At 38.0% G+C, this 17,852-nt stretch overlaps 1 protein-coding gene across 10 annotated transcripts in view; it reads left to right on the forward strand.

Annotated features, from left to right (window-relative positions):
- EHBP1 (EH domain binding protein 1) overlaps positions 1–17,852 on the forward strand; it is a 382,104-nt gene that overhangs the window by 233,534 nt on the left and 130,718 nt on the right. For 9 of the 10 annotated variants that reach the window (XM_075749655.1, XM_075749654.1, XM_075749656.1 and 6 more), the window contains 3 exons: positions 6,388–6,569; positions 10,261–10,400; positions 17,240–17,362. In XM_075749655.1, coding sequence (XP_075605770.1) covers positions 6,388–6,569; positions 10,261–10,400; positions 17,240–17,362 — 445 coding nt within the window. Of the gene's footprint in view, positions 1–6,387; positions 6,570–10,260; positions 10,401–16,416; positions 16,522–17,239; positions 17,363–17,852 lie in introns of all 10 variants that reach the window. The other variant, XM_075749663.1, reaches the window with a different exon arrangement.

Raw genomic sequence — 17,852 nt, forward strand, 5'->3', positions numbered from 1 at the left:
AGAGAGTTGGGCACTGTTTAATAGTGTGATGTGACTGTCTGCCATCTGCGATCATCATCTTCCGAGTAAAAATAGGCTGTTTGGTTTACATGTGTGGTACAGATTATCTGGTCTTAGTTCCTTTGTCAGAGTGTTTTAGTCCTGTTTGCTGTGAAAGGTCTGCTTTAGTAGGGAAAGATGGGGTGATTCCTAAAAAGGGCTAGTGGCTCATAGCATTGCTTCACGTTATCTTTCTGGTAGAAAGAGATCAGGCTATGCGGATCCTTTGTGCAGATCTGGGCAGACCTTTATGTAAGGGTGGCACTTACTATATAGCAACTTTTGGGATGTCTGACACAGCTCAGAGTCATGAACATTGTGGAGGAGAATGATGCATGATTGCATTATTGAAAAGACAGAAAATTGTGTGATAAATGAGTCTGGTCCTGTAGCTGTGACAATAAATGCAGCTTCATTTGAGCTGACTGCGGTTTGGCCAGTGTAAATTTTCCCTTCTCCACCCCCAAAATTGGTAATAGGATGGTAGTTTGAGGATTTGTGGAAGTAATTTTTAATGCTGTAGAGGCATAGTGTTGGGGATTGCTCCTTGAAAGCCCATCCATAGCTATTTAAATCCCTGTTTGCTATGTATGTCTTTGTACGTAAAGGTCTTCTGACTTTGGCAGAGCTGAATGCAAGGTGCTTCCATGCAGTGAGAGCTCATCCCAGCCGGCCCCTGCACTACTTGCAGCTGTGTGGCTTCTGATTGACTTGATTTTATCTCTCTTTGGAGTAGGTTCCAGTTGACTTACATGTTGCATTCACATATCCCTGCTAGCTCCTAAACCATGTGTCCTGATGCCACCTGAAAGGCCAGAAGTTGGTTTGAAACAGCTGCATCAGTAATGGCACCAGTGGATTGTGCATCTGCTGGTATCTGAGAGGACAATGTTTTTAAAGTCTGTACAAATACATACAGTGTGCTTAGAAATTGAGAACTACCTGCATTCATTATTACTAGTATTTTTCTGTACTAAAAAGGTATGCAACTTCTATTGATTTATGTAGTATTGCTTGCTCTACAGATTTCTTTGTCTGAATTCACAAATCAAGGTACTCCAGGGTATTAGAAAGTCTTTCTATTTTCTATATTAATTTTTGTTTTACTAGCTTTGAGCTCTTCTCACTCCAGACTTTCAGTATTTTGCTAGGTTTCCTGAAGTACCAGGATACGCAAGTATCAACCACCCAGTCAGCATAGTGCAGAGCCAAGCCACACGCCACATCCTGCTGCTTCCCCAGCTGTGAACTGGGGAAGCTTGGTGTAGTGCACAGACGGGGTTATTTCACCCAAAATACCGTGTATGCTGGAGGCATTTCAGGGACTAAGGGCAGTAAGGAGGAGGAGACTGTCAAGGGGCACTGAGCTGCTTGTGAGAGAAAGGCATACAAGTGTAGAATACAAAAGCAGAAATTCCCCAATAGAGGAGAGTATTCTGGAGAAGTATTGCTATATGTTTATGTGTGGTTTTTACTCTTCAAGTAAATTGTAATGATCACTTTGTAAACAATATACTTTTAAAAAAATATACAGCTTTCTCAGAGCCCTTGGTTGACACAGCACAGCCATTATTATGTTATGCAAGAAGATAGGCTTCAGTAGTTTCTGCTAACATGCCAACTAGTTCTTTTTTAATCATTTATGGGTGATTTCTAGAAGAATTCCTTTTTTTCCGGTATGGTGCTTCTCTTGCTAGAACTATACAGTGACAAACATGAGACAACAACAAAAAAAATCAACCAGTATTCCATATACAATCTTCTGAAACCAACAGTGCCCACTCTGAAACACAGTAATATGTTTGAGTTGGAAAATAACCTAGAGGTCTTTGTATTTTACCAGTATTGTAGGTTATGTTCTATCTTTCTGTGATATTCAAATAGCATAGCTGATTTTATTTGCATAATGCATTGCCTTTCTTGAAAAGTAAAGGGTTTCCAAATTACTATTTTCTTACAGAATGAGCTCCATCTTGATAGTTAAGCATTGTAGAGTGTCACTTCTCTTTATTATCACATGGATTGTTTCCTTCTGGTGATTTCAAAATTGACTTTTTCATGCACCCTTTCACAAAACATGATGTGGCAACTCTGGCAGTCATGTGTATGTAAAATACCTGGAGGCATATTTGAGTCTTATGCATTTTAAACTTTGATTATACAGTCAAAATCAGGAAAGTTGAGCAATTAAAATATTTGCATTGGGATTCCTGCTTTACCTTCCACAAAACTCCATGTGCTCATACGAGACACAAGTAACACCACATCAGACTTCTACTATTAAACGGATGTTATTTATTTAGTATTTTACCAAAGTGGGCTTCTGTTTGAAATAACTCATTCCAGCCTACTGCTGAGCTGTTCCTGTATATCCCACCCATAGGTATTTCTCTTGGGATTTCTTGGATTTCTTGGTATTTCTCTTGTGTCTACCGATTTAAGAATTATTTGTTCTTCTGCAAGAAAATTTCTCTGTGATTCTAGGGTAACTCGGATTGTATTATATGAAGCATGTAGGTTTTTTAAAGAAAATCTTACAACCTTTGTAGGAAGTGCTTTTTAGCATGTTCTAACATTTAAAGACAACTTTTTAAAAGTTGGTTGTGTGTCAGAGCAGAAAACATAATTCATTGTGAAATCAGTCATGGACCTAAGCACCTTGAGAATACCCTTTTCAGGGGCAAAAAAGGAGTTTCCCCAACTCTACTTATATAGCTAAAACCATGTAAGGCCAAGCCTATAAAGCTTAAGAGGAGAAAGCATTGCAACACTTCTAACACGCTTAATTTTCTGGGAGAGTAGGAGGATGTACTTAAACTTGCATGTTAAGGATAATAAAACTTGAAAGATCAGGGACTACCTATTTTTCTTTGGGTTTTGGAGTTTGTGGTTTGTTTGGTTTTTTCTTAATATGATAAATTTACAAATTTGGATTTTTATAGGCGATTGGAACCTGAAAAGTCAACTTCTGTCTTTGGCCCACAAAAAGATATGAAATTAATTCCTTTCTCAGGAAGACTGAACTTGATTGCCAAGTATGTCTTATTCTTCATAGCACCTCAGGATATTTAGTACTAGAGAACCTTATTGCATGTGGCTGGTTTCTCCCCTTTGTAGTGGCACACAGCCGCCTGCTTTCTTGTCTCCCTCCTCCTCTACACCAGCAAACCCCAGCAGATTTCACAAGGAATTGCTGATGATCATCTTCACTGGGATAAGTTTGCCTCTTCCTGTTTCAGGTCTCTTACTCTCTGATCAAGATAATCTGAAGCTGCAAATGGCAAGATTATAATTTATACAATAAATAGATATTAAGTGAAAATGTAATTCCACATCATTCCAAAATTCTCCTGCCTTGATGTCCATGCCCAGCTTTTAGATGCTGTTCTTTCTCTTCACTTCAGATTCACCGTTGAACTGGTCTTTGAGTTGGCTTGTTTGCTTTGACTTTTTTAGTCAAATCACCTTGATAAAGACAACATGCATCCAAGTTGTCAGATAAGATGGTGTGATTGGAACAAGAGAAAGTAGCCCTGCCCCCAAATACACCTTCTGTTTTTTGGGAGTCACTGAAGTGTATTTGTGTTCTGTATGATACCTCTCTGGGGACCTTGTGGGAGGTCTGTGTGCTCTCGTAGCATAGGGTGTATGTAACAGGTGAGCCAGCACTGAGAAGGCACTGGTAGCTACACAAGGAAATCATCTAGGTCTTTGTTAAATTAGAGATGTTTACAGCTGCTGGTAAGTGATTTTCACAGTCAAACTGAGAAGAGTACATCAGAATACAGGTATGGTGTGGCTGATCAGTGAATCATCTGGAAGGCTGCAAGCGAGTACCTGCGCTTATGATTTGTTCCATCTAAGATCTGTTTCTTGCTGGGTGTAAGTATGCTTGATCTTTTTTTTGGGTGTTTTGATTGATGAAGGGGAGTGAGAACATGACAACAGACATGCATCTTCTTTAAAAAGGAAAAAAATATAAACACTTTTTTGTTAAAAAGGAAAACCTAATTGTATAGTTTGAGAATAATGAACAAATGAAGAGTCTTTCTATGCATTTGAGTTACGTTTCTAACTATAATTTCAATAAGAATAACTGTGATACAGATTTTAAAACCAGGTAAGGTTTTTGTCTGCAAGCATAAACTCATCCCAACTGATTCAAAGAACAGTCAAGTCTAAAGTGTGACAAATGTTTCCTAGTCATTATAGCCTGCCAGTGGAATGTTTTCCTTTGTCCTGACTGCAGATGAGGGCATATTTAAGTTAGAATCATACAACTGTAGAACAGCTCATGTTGGAAGGGACCTGGAAAGATCATCTGGCCCAACTTTTCATGGGAAAGGGAGCTTAGATGAGATTATCTAGCACTCTGTCCAGTCACCTCTTGAAAATCTTCCACGATGGGAACTCTACCACATCCCTGGGAGGTTGTTCCAGTGACTGATTGTTCTTGCTGTAAAACATGTCTGTGTTACATTGAGATGAAACCTCCTGGTGCAATTTGTACCCATTGCCCCTTGTCATCTATGTGTGGCTCCAAGTTACTTTTTAATTTCTGGTTGCTCCTGTTCTGTGTGGCAGAAAAGCCACTAGCATTGGCAAGTAGTTTTTACCATGCCAGGTTGCATAAATACTTGCACACCACATAATATATGCCAGTTTTCTTTAGAGATACTTAAAAAAATAACTAGAAGAGGTTTAAGCAAACTTTCTTTCTATTCACCTTGACCACTATTTTTACACCACAGTATGAATATTGGAAATGTAGCTTTATGAAACAAGTTGCTATTAAGATGCAAACTGCTTATATACATTTACCTGGAGAACACACAAAAAAGAAGTGTTGTGTCTCTCACATGGCATTCTGAACAGGCGCCATAGTAAATCTTACGTTCAGTATGAGTAGTAATGTTTAGTTATTCTAAAGGTATGGTACAATAACAGATTATTGTTGTTCATATCTGTGTAATAATTGAAACTCCCTGATCATACTTTCCATTTTACACATTGTCAGAACCTTGGACCTTAATCTCGCTCTTTGATTGACAGTCGCGCCCGGGGAAAGAGCACTCGTATTGTTTGTGATAGTCACATCTGTTCAACTTGATTCAGTTGAGAGTATTTGCATATTCTTAAGTATTTCTTCTGAGAGGGCCTAAATCCTTCTCAAGTGTTTGATGCATTTTTGAAATTCATTCATAAGGTATCTACATGCACTAATAGTTCTGTATAATATTGCTGTGCATAATCTGACAGATAAGGCTAGTTTATTAAACAAGGTATTCTTTGGGGATGACATATTACATTCTGACTTATTCTACTGGGCAGAAATGTCAAGTACTTTGAAAAAGGGTGCTTGAATATTTTGATTGAATTAGTATTCTTTACTCAACACAAATTATCAACTGCAGTAAAATGTAGTCTTATTATGAGTAGTTGTGTAGTCTTACTTTTCAAAAGAGTTAACAGCAGGGCTTTTTTGTTTTCTTTTTGTTACTGGAACTTTATTATGTATAATTGTTCATTTGCTGCTGATGCTGATATTAGATGGAACTAGAGAGTAGATTCTTAGATGCATTTGAAATTAATTTGTCTGACTTTTTAAACTGTGAACAACACCTTTATCTTGAAATACAACTTAGGCTTTTGAAATACAACTTAGACTTTTATCTTTCATCTTTTTTTTTTTTCTTTCATTGCAAAATTTTTATCAATATTTTCAGAAGCGTTATCAACCTAAATTTCAGAATCCTGTCACTCTTGATAGTACATATACAACACTACTGAGAAGTACCATTGCTTTGAAAAATATTCAGGCATTATATTTGAGTATTGAACACAACAGTGGTTCAAAATATTAACTTGATGGCCTCATACCATTACATAAAGAAATACATGCATAATTGAAACCCATGTCTTCCATAGGTTGGAAGTCCTAGTCCAGGACTGTCCAAGTTTGGACAAAACTAGTCCAGTTTGCTGTCAGAAGGAATGGAGATAGATTCTTGTTTGCTTAAATGGAAGTGTGCTGTGGACGCTACTACAAGCTCAAGCCCTTAAAGACCTAGGATCCCAAATGGAAGACCACTAATCACAATGAATAACTTCCCCTCCCCTGCCCCACATTGCACGAAGGAAGTGTTCAAAGATCCACCATTAGTGGCTGACCTAACTTAAGAAATGGGTTTCTGTCTCTAGAAAGGATCATAGCAATGCCTGCTGCCTGTGTACTTGAAAAAAGAATGATTCAGATTTAATAAGTGTATTTTTTTTTTGTTTCAGGTACATGCAGGTTTTAGTGTAATGGCAGCTTTTACATTAGTTTTGTTTTTCCTTTGCTTTCAGGAATCTCCTTCTGGACGCAGAAAAGCGCTTGCCACCAGCAGCATCAACATGAAGCAATATGCAAGCCCCATGCCTACCCAGACAGATGTCAAGTTAAAATTCAAGCCTTTGTCTAAGAAAGTGGTATCTGCCACACTACAGTTCTCTTTATCTTGTATTTTCCTGAGAGAAGGAAAAGCCACGTAAGTTGTTTTTCTTAAACCAAATAGCCTGCTTTGTGTTGCTTTTCAAAGAATTCTATAGATACAAAGCTCTTTCTGTATAGAATGGCAGAATTTGAGAGTATCCTTCAGCATACCTATCATTCCTGCCATACTTAATTTCTTAGCTGAGTAAAAGTAATTTCTTTCTCTGATTTTAGTCTTGTGTTCTTCAGAGACAAACAGCTTGTCCTCTACCATTACAGACATTTTAAATAACAGCAGCTTAAAAATATCTACAGGTTTGCGATCAGCAGGAGCGTATGTTTGCGTGCACATGTGTGTTCATCCAACAATGCCCTTAGCAGACTGCCAGGAAAATGTGGGAAGGAGAACCTATTTCTATTCCACCTGTTTCTAATTCACAAAATGAAAGAAGGAGAAAGCCAGTTGCAAGCTGAGAGAGGGTGGAGTCAGAAGTAAGATTTTTGGGTTGGTCACAAGAACATCCTGTGAAAAGAGTTTGCTTGGACACTGATTACCACTCCCCCTACTCACTCACCTTGTTCTGCCCCATATTTTAGCAGCCTTTGGAGGATGCAGATTACTTTTGCAGAGCCTGTAACCTCTCCTGCAATTTCTGTCAGACTCAAGATGTCAGATGTCAACAACTTCACGTGGGTGGAGAATGGATCGTTTGTCACCCATCCTGTTTTGCTTTTCCTTTCTGTCTCTAGAATATGGAACGTGAGAATGGCAGAATGAAAAGAGTTAGATGGGGAAAGTACTGCTTTAATGGTTCTTTTATGTCTTTTTTAAAAATTTCTTTGCTGCCCCCCCCCCCCCCCCCCCCCCCCAGTTTACTTCTAGCTTTTAGTATTCTGAATGTACTTGTAAACATTGCCCACTGCAATACATGCATCCCAAAACTGTTGCATGAACAGCTTTCCAGACTGCTATGTTAAGGCATACATTCTGACACAAAAACATGTTTTGTCTGCATGCTTTGAAAGCTACAGATGCATTAATTACTATTATTAGTACTGTTTCCTTTCTCTGTTTAACCTGTTATGAACCACGTTTTGACCTACCATACACGAATGATATTTTGACGTTTTTAGCTGTGGTTTAACATGGTTAGTGCAGCTGAAAATAGGAATTAAAAAGTCGGATCTGATAACATCTTAATTTTTTTGGAACAACCAATATCCTTGAACTATCCAGTAAACAGCTGTACTAGGCTCTTAGTGCTTTATGAGGCTGCATTTTGTAAAAGCTGATCCATTCAAGATCACATATTCGTTCTTTCCATTGAAATTGATAGGTTTCAGACTGAAGACTGTGAGTCAGGTAAACTCTAAGTTAACAGCAGGGCTTTAATATTGCCCTGAACCAGGGACCTGGGAAAAAACCCCAAAAGCTGCTGTTCATGAAGGCATTGGTTTCCAGTATGTGTAAATAGAGACTGTCCTACTAGTCAAAATAAAAGAGAATTTAGGTGTGACATACATGAACATGCAAGAAAAGGTAGATAGGCCAAGGTTTATTTGCATCTCTTACAAACTGTAGTAGTTCCATTAAGTGAGATTCACTTTCAATTTTATGGACTTCATAAAGAAAATATTGCAGCCTGTTGCTGTGCAGTACCAAAAATCATCTGATTTCTGAAATGCAGAATAAAATATTATAATGTATCAATACAAAAAGGACAGTAAAAATAAACAGTACTTTGGAGACCTTTATATGTCTAAACTTTTACATGAACAAGTGATGCACAAGATCTGAGTGCTAACTACTCCCAACTTCTTGTTTTCGGTGTATAAAAGAGCCTGCCTATCAATGCTGCTATAGGGTGCCACATTTTCTCCCTTGTGCTTAAAGAGTTGATTTAACCTACTGGTTATCAAAACAAGAAGATGAAACCTTGAGAATTTTACATGAACAGAAAGGTCTTTCTGACTTCTTGATAGTTACTTATTGTATATTTATTAATACTTTTTTATGTTATAGAAGTACTTAGTTGTCCTATGTAACTGCTGGTTCTGTAATGCTGATTACTTGGAATGCACAGAATAGCAAATGATTGCCCCAAACAACTTTGATTTTAACAACATATTAAGTCACTGAGTTTAATCCCATGTTTTAAGCACCTGTGTATTTCTATGCAGATTTGAGGCCTGATTAGTATGTCATTCTTTTATTCCTATAAGTGGTACCTTTACAATAATTTCTATAGTTGTTTTTGGTATTGTTAGGCACAAAATCTGTGCATCTGGTTTTATCCTGTTCAAATACAAAGAAGATGGAATAATTCAGGTTGGAAGGGACCTGTAGAGGTAGCTAATCCAGCCTCCTGCTTAAAGCAATCAGGTGTGTAATTGGACCAGTTTGCTTTGGGCTTTATCCCATGAGGGCTTGAAAACCCCCAAGAATGGAGGCCTCTCTGGGCAGCCCATCCCACCTCTTGTTGATGACTGTTTTTTCTCTCGCGTCAGATCAGAACCTCTCTGGTTTCAGTCTATGTTCACTGTCTGTCATTCTCCTGCCTTGCACCACTGTTCTCAGCAATGTCCTCATAGGTGCTGGCAGTCTGCTGCTAGGCTCTCCCGAAGCCATCTCTTCTTCAGGCTCAACAAGTCCATTTCCCTCAGCCTCTCTTCACAGGGCAAATGCTCCCACCCCCAACCATCTCAATGGTCCTCTGCAGACCTTGCTCCAGTTTATCAACACCTTTTCCTGTACTGTGGGACCCAACACTGGACAAAGTACCTTAGATGCTGTCCAATGAACTCCAAGTAAATGGTGGCCAAGACTTTCCTTGGTCTACTACTTGTGGTCCTGTTTTAATGTGTCTCAGGATGCTGTTTGCCTTCTTTAGATGCCTAGACATGATAATGGCTCTCCTTGAGCTTCCTGTCCACTGAGATCCCCAGACTGTTTTCAGCAGAGGTGCTCTAGCCAGGCAATCCCCAGTCTGCTTTATTGTATGGAGCTAAAACACATGTGATTAATCCCAATAAACCTATTAAAATGGTTTTCAAAGAGAAGAGATAAGATTGCTGTTGCTTCAAGAATGACATCATGTATTTAAAAATCTTCGCTTTTTTATGAAGCAAACAGCACTTCCATTTCTCTGAATCTTTGCCTGCTATCATCTTTTAATCAAACATATATTTGATATGAAAGGTATAGTTATGTGAAAGATACATATATATATATGAGGTATAGTCAAATAAGAATTGAAATTGGCCACTGATATGTAATGTTTTTTATCTTGTTAATGAATTCAGATATTTAGAAAAGGGTTTTTAATTTCTGTAACAGTGTCAGGAGTTCTGGATTAATGTAGTGATAGGTGTCATGTGCAGCATATGGACTGTAGGTCTGACCAAGCATTTTCACTTCAACCAAAGGAGACTACATAAGTGTTTACTAGCATTTCTGGACTGGTTTAAAATTTTGAGAAGCAGTCATTAAATTGACTCTTAATGTACCGCAGGACTGTTTTTACCCTTTAGAATTTAGTTAATAGAGAACTTTTCCTTCAGAAATTAACATACATGAGTGTATTCATTTTGTTCTTTCACTATATTCAAGATCAGATGTGAGATCAGAGACCTCCCTGAAGAAAAGAAAGCATTAAAATATTTAAAGGATTTTTAATAATGTGGTAGTATCAGATGTGGTATTAACAGACTTGATTTTAATGCCTGGTTTGAAATTTGTTACTTAGGGATGAAGACATGCAAAGCCTGGCTAGTTTGATGAGTATGAAACAAGCTGATATTGGAAATCTAGATGATTTTGAGGAAGATAATGAAGAAGATGAAGAAAACAGAGTGAATCAAGAGGAAAAGGCTGCAAAAATTACAGGTTGGTTTTGCCACAGGGATGGTAAAAGATAGTTCCCTTTGCTTATTGCCAGGTGTGTTCCATGGATTTTATCCTTATGCTCTATTTCCATTTAATTTTTAACACTCCAAACCAAAACAAAATTTAGGATAGTTTGATTATTGAGTTATGGATGGATCCCTCTTCAAAGTTTTAATATTTGTGAATTTAAGAGCATTGATTTGTGTGTGTGTCTCCTGTTTTTAGGAGAGAATACACTAGGTAGCATTTTAGGGAAGCAAAGAAACAGTGTGAACAGAGGACTAAAACAACGGAAGGAAAGGGTCAGTGAGCAAGACGGAAAGAGGATGAGCTGAAGTGAAATTATGAAGATGGTTTGTGAGAATAACTCCGAAATGAGTTGTGCTGTGGGTAGGTGCTGAGGTTCTGCTCAATAACATGGTAATTCCAGGCAGCGTACTTCTGCCTTTTGGTTGGGGGTGTCTTATGGAAATGAAATCAGGAGACTGTTAAAGGACTTTAACGTAGTTTGATAGTAAGGTTGTTTGAAGTGAGATAGTATAACCACATTTAAATTGCTTGCTGATGAAAATGCTTAGTGTGTCCAGGATAGCTGAACTAATCGATACAAGTCAGATCAGGATGTGATGATGTTAAATTGGAGGTAGAGATAATTATGTAGTACTGCACCAGATGAGTTCTGTAGGAACTTTTAGCGCAAAAGAATTGGGAAAAGACAAATTAACTTCTGGTGCCAGCCTTCATGCCTGTCAGTGCTCTTTAAAAATGTCTGTTGAAATAAAGGGATCTTTCTTTAAGGTGGGAAAGAGCACCCGAAGCAGAAGTGAATTGTCAAATCTGTTCTTGAAAATCCAGAGGAACGTCGGTTCAGTGTTACAAAACATTCCTTCCATTGCTTCTTTTTGAGCTTTTGTTGCAATCGAAAGGTTCAACCTGAAGCAGTTATTACTTAGTTATATTTAGTATTGTGAAAGGATGCAAATATTTTCTCCATGCTTTACATATTCAATTAAACATTTTGTACCCTGACCAGATCTCTACTTACGCTGTATGTGTCTGGCACAGAGCAGATTGGAAAGTCCAGAATGAAAAATTTGAGGGGCAGAGATAATATATTCTTGATCAGGGAGCAGCGATATACCAGTCTGGTCACACTGAAATCATACTGCAAGGTCGTCTTCTCCTTTCCCAGTGTAACCAGAATAATTCAAGAGTGGGTCAGAACACCAAACAAAACCGGACATGTTTATCAGGCCATCCAGTAATCACAGAGGAGAGAAGGCACATAAGGAGAGGCTACTTAAAGTCTATATAAAGTATTGTACAGAAGTGTTTTATTAAGATATGCCTAGATACTCCACTGAGGACTGCTACAGAAAACCCATGTGCAGAAGGACAGTAGGTGAAAAGCAGCAGATCTTGCTCCTCAACTTTATTGATTTTGCAACATTCAGCATCTAAATAAGCCAACAAACAATTCCTGAGCAAGCAAAAAGCTGATGTAAATTAGCCTGTCCACTAGCCTTTGGCTATGTAGTGAACATCCCTGGATATAGATGGGGAAGGGTGAGCTGTCTGATGTGCAACGCAAGGTCCTAGCTTGAGTTGTTTTAGAGACATTTCAGCTTTTCCATCTGTTGTTGTAAAGGCCAAAATTATCTGTTCTAAGCAAACATTACAGTACGTACTTGAAAGGCAGACATGATAAATACTTCTGAACTACACTATATCTGCTCATTGTTCAGCCTGTCCTGATACTGTTTTCTAATGATACAAGGTGGGAGGGTTGTGTTGGGTTTTTGTAGATGCATCATTAAGGGAACCTGAGGGAAGGAAAGGTTGGCCTTGGACTTTTTCTTCCGGTGTTGGCTACAACCGCTGAGTTGCTTCATTAGGCTGGCTAACTTTTCCCACGTTAGACAAGGAGAGGGATGAGAGAGATGTTGAAGGAGAATGGGTGCACGTAGTTTCCCAAGCACAAGGGAGAACATAAAACATAGGGTAGTAAGTAAACATTAATAAATAAAATGTAAAGGTCTATTTCAACATGTGTTCAAGATTGATTTCATTGGCAGTTGGAGTGACTCCTGTAATAAATATAATGAATGGGAAAAACTAATCAAACACAAGGAGAAGTGCTGAGGAACCAAGGGAGAAAGAGGTAGGAATTATTGTAGAAAAATAGGAAGAAATATAGAAAGAAGGAAATGGAATGAAACTGAATTAGTGAAGTACTATTTCTAAAAATTTCTTTCAAAAATAATTGTGTTCGCAGACTCCCATAAAGTTAATTGAGGAAGTTACATAACCCTTTTGAAAGCTTGCTGCTCCCAACATTTTCTCATCTGTTGCCATGTTAGGGTGTTGGCAGCTGAGCGAGCTGAAATGCCTTCACTGACTCAGAGTGCCCTGCGGCAAATCACTTTGCCTCGGTGTGCTGGTTTTCCCAACTGTAAAATGGGGGTATTGGCTATAACTTCTTCACGGGAACGATGGGAGTATTACATAGTTAATGTTTGTAAGCAAGCTTTGAAAAAGTAAAGTGCAAGTAGTAAAGCAGAAGGGATTATTATCCTGCTTTTGACTCAAGGTCTTCTCACAGAAATGTTGGATGACTCGATCACCAAAATGTTGTCATTCTCAAGCCACAGCTGCAAGAGGTGCTGCAAATCCTTATCACAGACACTGGTCCTTTTTGCAGTGTACAAGAGTTAATTTTTGTATTTATTTGACCCAAAGTTACAGTTTTATAGATGAACATATTAAATATATCCACTGCTAGGAGAAAAGGGAGACCTGCTGAATGAAGCTGTAGATGGTGCAGGTAAGTTAGGAAATGGTGCTTCTCTTCCTTGATATGTTGCCTAACTTTGGGTATCTGTGCCTCTAAACAGATATTTCAGCTATGAAATAAGTGGCGCAATACTGACCTACCTCAAAAGCACTGTGGAATTTTGTGTGCCAACATGGGACCTGTTGACATACAACTGACCTTCAGATCAGACTGAAATATGTTTTTCCATTCAAAGCACTACTTTAATTTAAAAAAATCTCCCTCCATCTCAGACTTTTTCCTTTCCTTCCCAATATTTCTTGTTTAAATTTTTCATGTGTAAAAGCTGTATCTCCACCTAACTGTTCTGGTTTATGTGAAGTTGAAAATGTTTGTAGCCATGAAATACACTCAACTATGTTGTTTCTACACTATAAATATAGATGAATTTAAACCTCCCAGAATTATCCTGTTGTTAGTCTTCAGTTAAAGACAAGGCATCCCAACATACGTGAAGAAATGTGGCTCATAACTCACAAACTAATAAATACATTGCTTCTCTTAATGTTTTAATTGATACTTAGAGCCTCATGCTGAAGTTAATAGTTGCTTCCTGCTCCATCTGCAGAGGGGTATGGTGACTGTCCTGGGGTGCCACATGGACTCAGCAATGTGCCTATGTGCTACCTATTGCATGAGTCTGAATCCCAGTGTATTTCAAGAGCAGGCTTCTGGAGAGCAATATGTAAACCTTTCTTGCCATTTGCAAAACCATACCTCTTGTGTAAATTTCTGATGTATTTAGTCTTTTTTGTCAGTAGCACCAAGCTGCCTAAAAAAAGAGCGAGAGAGAAGAATAAAAAAAAAAGCCGAGTGATTTATATGACATACTTGTAGAACAAGCTAATGTATGTAGATAATGAGATTTATAAAAGATAATATGGGACATAAATCTCCAACCTACCATTTCCACACTCCAAAATATGACATAAACCATTTAATATTGTAATGAGAAACATTGTAGTGCATACGAGTGTTTAGGTTGGCAGATGGGATGAGGTGATTCAGACCACATCAAAGAATTCCCTCTTTTTAAAGCTCTGAACTTAATTTGTTATTTTCTGACAATAAAAACTGAATTGTAATTGTTTTGGGTTTGTTTTTTTTTTTCACATGCTGGCATAATAAATTGTAAATCATGTCAGCATCTCAGCCTGTTTTAAACTAGTAATTCGTTTGTACTGGTGTTTTTTAAGGTCAACTCTGTTTTATTTGAGTACAGCAAGGTATCTTCCATTGTGTATCTTGAGTCTTAAAAATTCCCAGAAGATAGTATTATATTGTTCAGATCTCTGAGGTGTATATATGGTTTTATACTGAGAAAGTTAAGAGTTTTGGGGCAGTTTTGGTGGGTTTTTTTAGGACAATAGTCTTGTTTGTTGGAGCTAAAAATAAGGAAGTCAGGATGCTGAAATTAAGTCTTGTGTAGATAGATATAAATGTGATGCCATCTATGTAAATCTTTGTTTTAAGGTCAAGAACAGTTAGGAGGTGCAGTTAAGAGGAAATCTGCTGTGGCTTTGTCATTATCATTATGTCCAATAGATATTGGCAGAATAGATCATTTCACTTGGTAATTTGCAGATTGGCATATCTTTGCAAAGTAGTTTAAATTTGGAAAAGACGTTTTTAACTGTATAATTGAAATATTTTCAGGTTCTGGACTCTGCTTTTGGCTTCAGGTTCTTTATGCTGCTTGTGAAGGCATGAAATAAAGTTGTGTCAGTGTGTCAACTGGTGAAGGTGTTGCCCTGTGAAAAAGCATGAGTCCTCCCTGCAAGGAAGCTCTGGGTGGCTGTGGGCACCAACATGAGTTGGGACAGTCACAATACTACTCAGTTTTCACCTCAGTCTGATATTTTGCTCCTTGTAACTAGTTCATAGAACAAAGTTTACTGTGTGAGAGTCAGTGACAAATGTTTGCTTTCCCAAACAAAAGCCATATGAGAAAAACTCAAGTTCAAAACAGCAGTGAACTAAAAGCGTTACAAAGAAGTAAGTTCTTTGTGTACACCAGAAATGGAAGTTTAAAGGAAATCCAAGAGTGATTGGCTTGAGAAGTGTCCAGTAAAGGCATCTACGTAGCTTTAACTTCACTGATGACACCAGAAGACATCATCCATTTATTTCCTTGGGAAAAGATGGCAGATGAAAAAACCTGTCAGAGAGGCAGTGATATTCCACAAGTGGGATCATCTCTCCTGCGCAGGTTTCTCCTGCCTATCAGCTGGAAGGATGAAGAAGGCTGTCCCCTCTCCACAGAAACCCATGCTTGAGGTCTTTCAGAGATGCCCCAGGCTTACAGAAACTGCATTTGTCAGATGCTGTGGATGGAACTGCTTTAGGGGGGAATCAGAGAGAAATTTTTCCCCTTGGGCCAGAAGCCACTAAGACCTAGTTTGTTTTTGTTTCTTTCTTTCCTTCCAGAATTATGGGGGCATCAATGTCTTGGCTAGAATTAAACATTAATACATTTTAAAAATTATTAGTTCATGGCAATTCACAGCTCTCCACTATGGATAGAAGGTGAAATAGGATTTTACCAAACAGTAAGGTGTTACTTGCATAGCATTACAATGGCAAATTCAACCAATACGTGTGTTCAGTGTGCATTCTGATAGCACAATACTGATCATATCTTTTAGAACTATTAGATAACTTCAACTTGTCATAGGTCAGAATTTAATGGTGACTGATTGTAAATGTTAAATGAATAAAATATAAACAATGCATGTGTATGTATTAGTTTTCTGTAGCCTTAAGGGTTTGGGAGGGAGGTGGATTGTTTTGAGGCTGTTTTCTGTTGATCGACAATGGCTTAAAATTCAGGTTTTCTTCACAAGCAGGAAAAGTCTTTATACCTGGTACATTTAAGTTTTGAACTGATGTGCATACTCATCCTCATAAAACTAATTACTGTTGCTGACACCAGGAATCCAGCAAGGTTTTGTTTATGTCTGTTAACTGGATTTCTTGTTAAATTATCACTGAAGTGCCTACGCAGGTGCTCTGCTGTAGGTATATCATTGCAAGGACTCATTCTAAATGCATTCTTTTAATTAACTCTAAGTGTCTTCTCTTTTACCCTCTCTCTCCCTCACTCTCTAGTAACAGTGTTCGTTCCACTTCTGTTTCATTAAATGCCCTTGCCTTACGTTTGTCTTGACTGGCTTCTATTTACAGAAATTGTAAACCAGTTGAATGCTCTGAGCAGCTTAGATGAAGATCAAGATGACTGCATAAAGCGAGCAAATATGCCTTCAGCTAAATCAGCCAGTTCCTCTGAAGGTCTATGAGCTTTCCTCCTTTCTTTCTGTTTCTGATTGTCTGTATTTACTGTGAGCCGTTACCTTTTGACTCCTGCTTCTATTTAGCTGTCAGTTTTATCTCTGTGCTTCCACCCGGCATGACTCTCAGTAATTTGTAGTGCATCCAACAGGAAACAACATGATATAGAAAGAGCCTATCTCCTCTTCAGCTCTGTTGTCATCTGATAATGACAAAGAAAGAAAAAAAAAAAAAAAAGGGCAAAAAAATCCCACCCAAAACCACCAGACCACAAGCCTAAAACATTATTTGGGCAGGCAGTAATACTAGACCTCTCTAACATGACAAAATGTCCCCTCTCTGATTTTACGTGCATGTTGCATCCAAAAATTAAAATTCTCTGCTGAGAGTTAACATGTATGTGAACAATCAAAAAGAAATTGCTGTATTTAGCTTGTTAGATGTTCTGCAACATTTATTTGATTAAGATAATAGAAGGCTTTCTTAGTAGTCGTTTCTGTTACATAATGTTCTGATCAGTGAATAGACGTTTCATTCATTTCACTTTTTTCTCCTTTGTTGGTGTACTTACTGAAGTGTATTTGCTTAGTTGTACAGTTTGTGCCATACCCTGGTGCAGTGTTCCGAGAGACTGTTGGTACTGGGGTTTTTTGAGTTGGAAATATGTTAGACGAACAGTTTGTATCTATATTAAAACAATATTCCAACTTGTTTGTAGAGCTTATCAATAAGCTTAATTTTCTGGATGAAGAGGAGCAAGACCTGGCCAACTCTAGTACGAACCCTTTTGGTGATCCTGACACAGCAAAATTAAATCCATTTGGAGACCCTGATGTAGAAGGTAATAGATTTGTTTTGCATAATTAATCTCTAATTGCAAGTGCTTAATGAAACATGATTATTTTTTTGGTAGGGCTACAAATGAAAAATGTTATTTCAATTAAATACAATTATTACATAGAGTCCTTAGGTAGCAATAGCGGTGATCCATTTGCCACTGGAAAATGAATTTATCCTTTGAGTCACATCCTTATGTGCAGTTGCCTCTGGGGGCTACCAGGTAAGAGTTGAACCAGAGACTTTTATACCTATCTGGTATGTTGCTAGTACTCACCTCATGGTATAAATGACCAACACATACTGGCAAGTGCCTCTGTTCCACATGGATGCTGGTTTATATCAGAACTTCATCTGAATCACAGCTATTCTTGGTTAGCAGTAATCTTCATTATTATAATTTAATTGTATCTCTTTCATTCCTCTTTTTTTGCTTTTATGGCTTCCTCAGTTAAGCCTTCTGGCATTGTGCCTCACACCACGTGGTAGGCATT

This window comes from Balearica regulorum, chromosome 3 (assembly GCF_011004875.1).
Source record: "Balearica regulorum gibbericeps isolate bBalReg1 chromosome 3, bBalReg1.pri, whole genome shotgun sequence".
NCBI classification, from domain to species: domain Eukaryota; kingdom Metazoa; phylum Chordata; class Aves; order Gruiformes; family Gruidae; genus Balearica; species Balearica regulorum.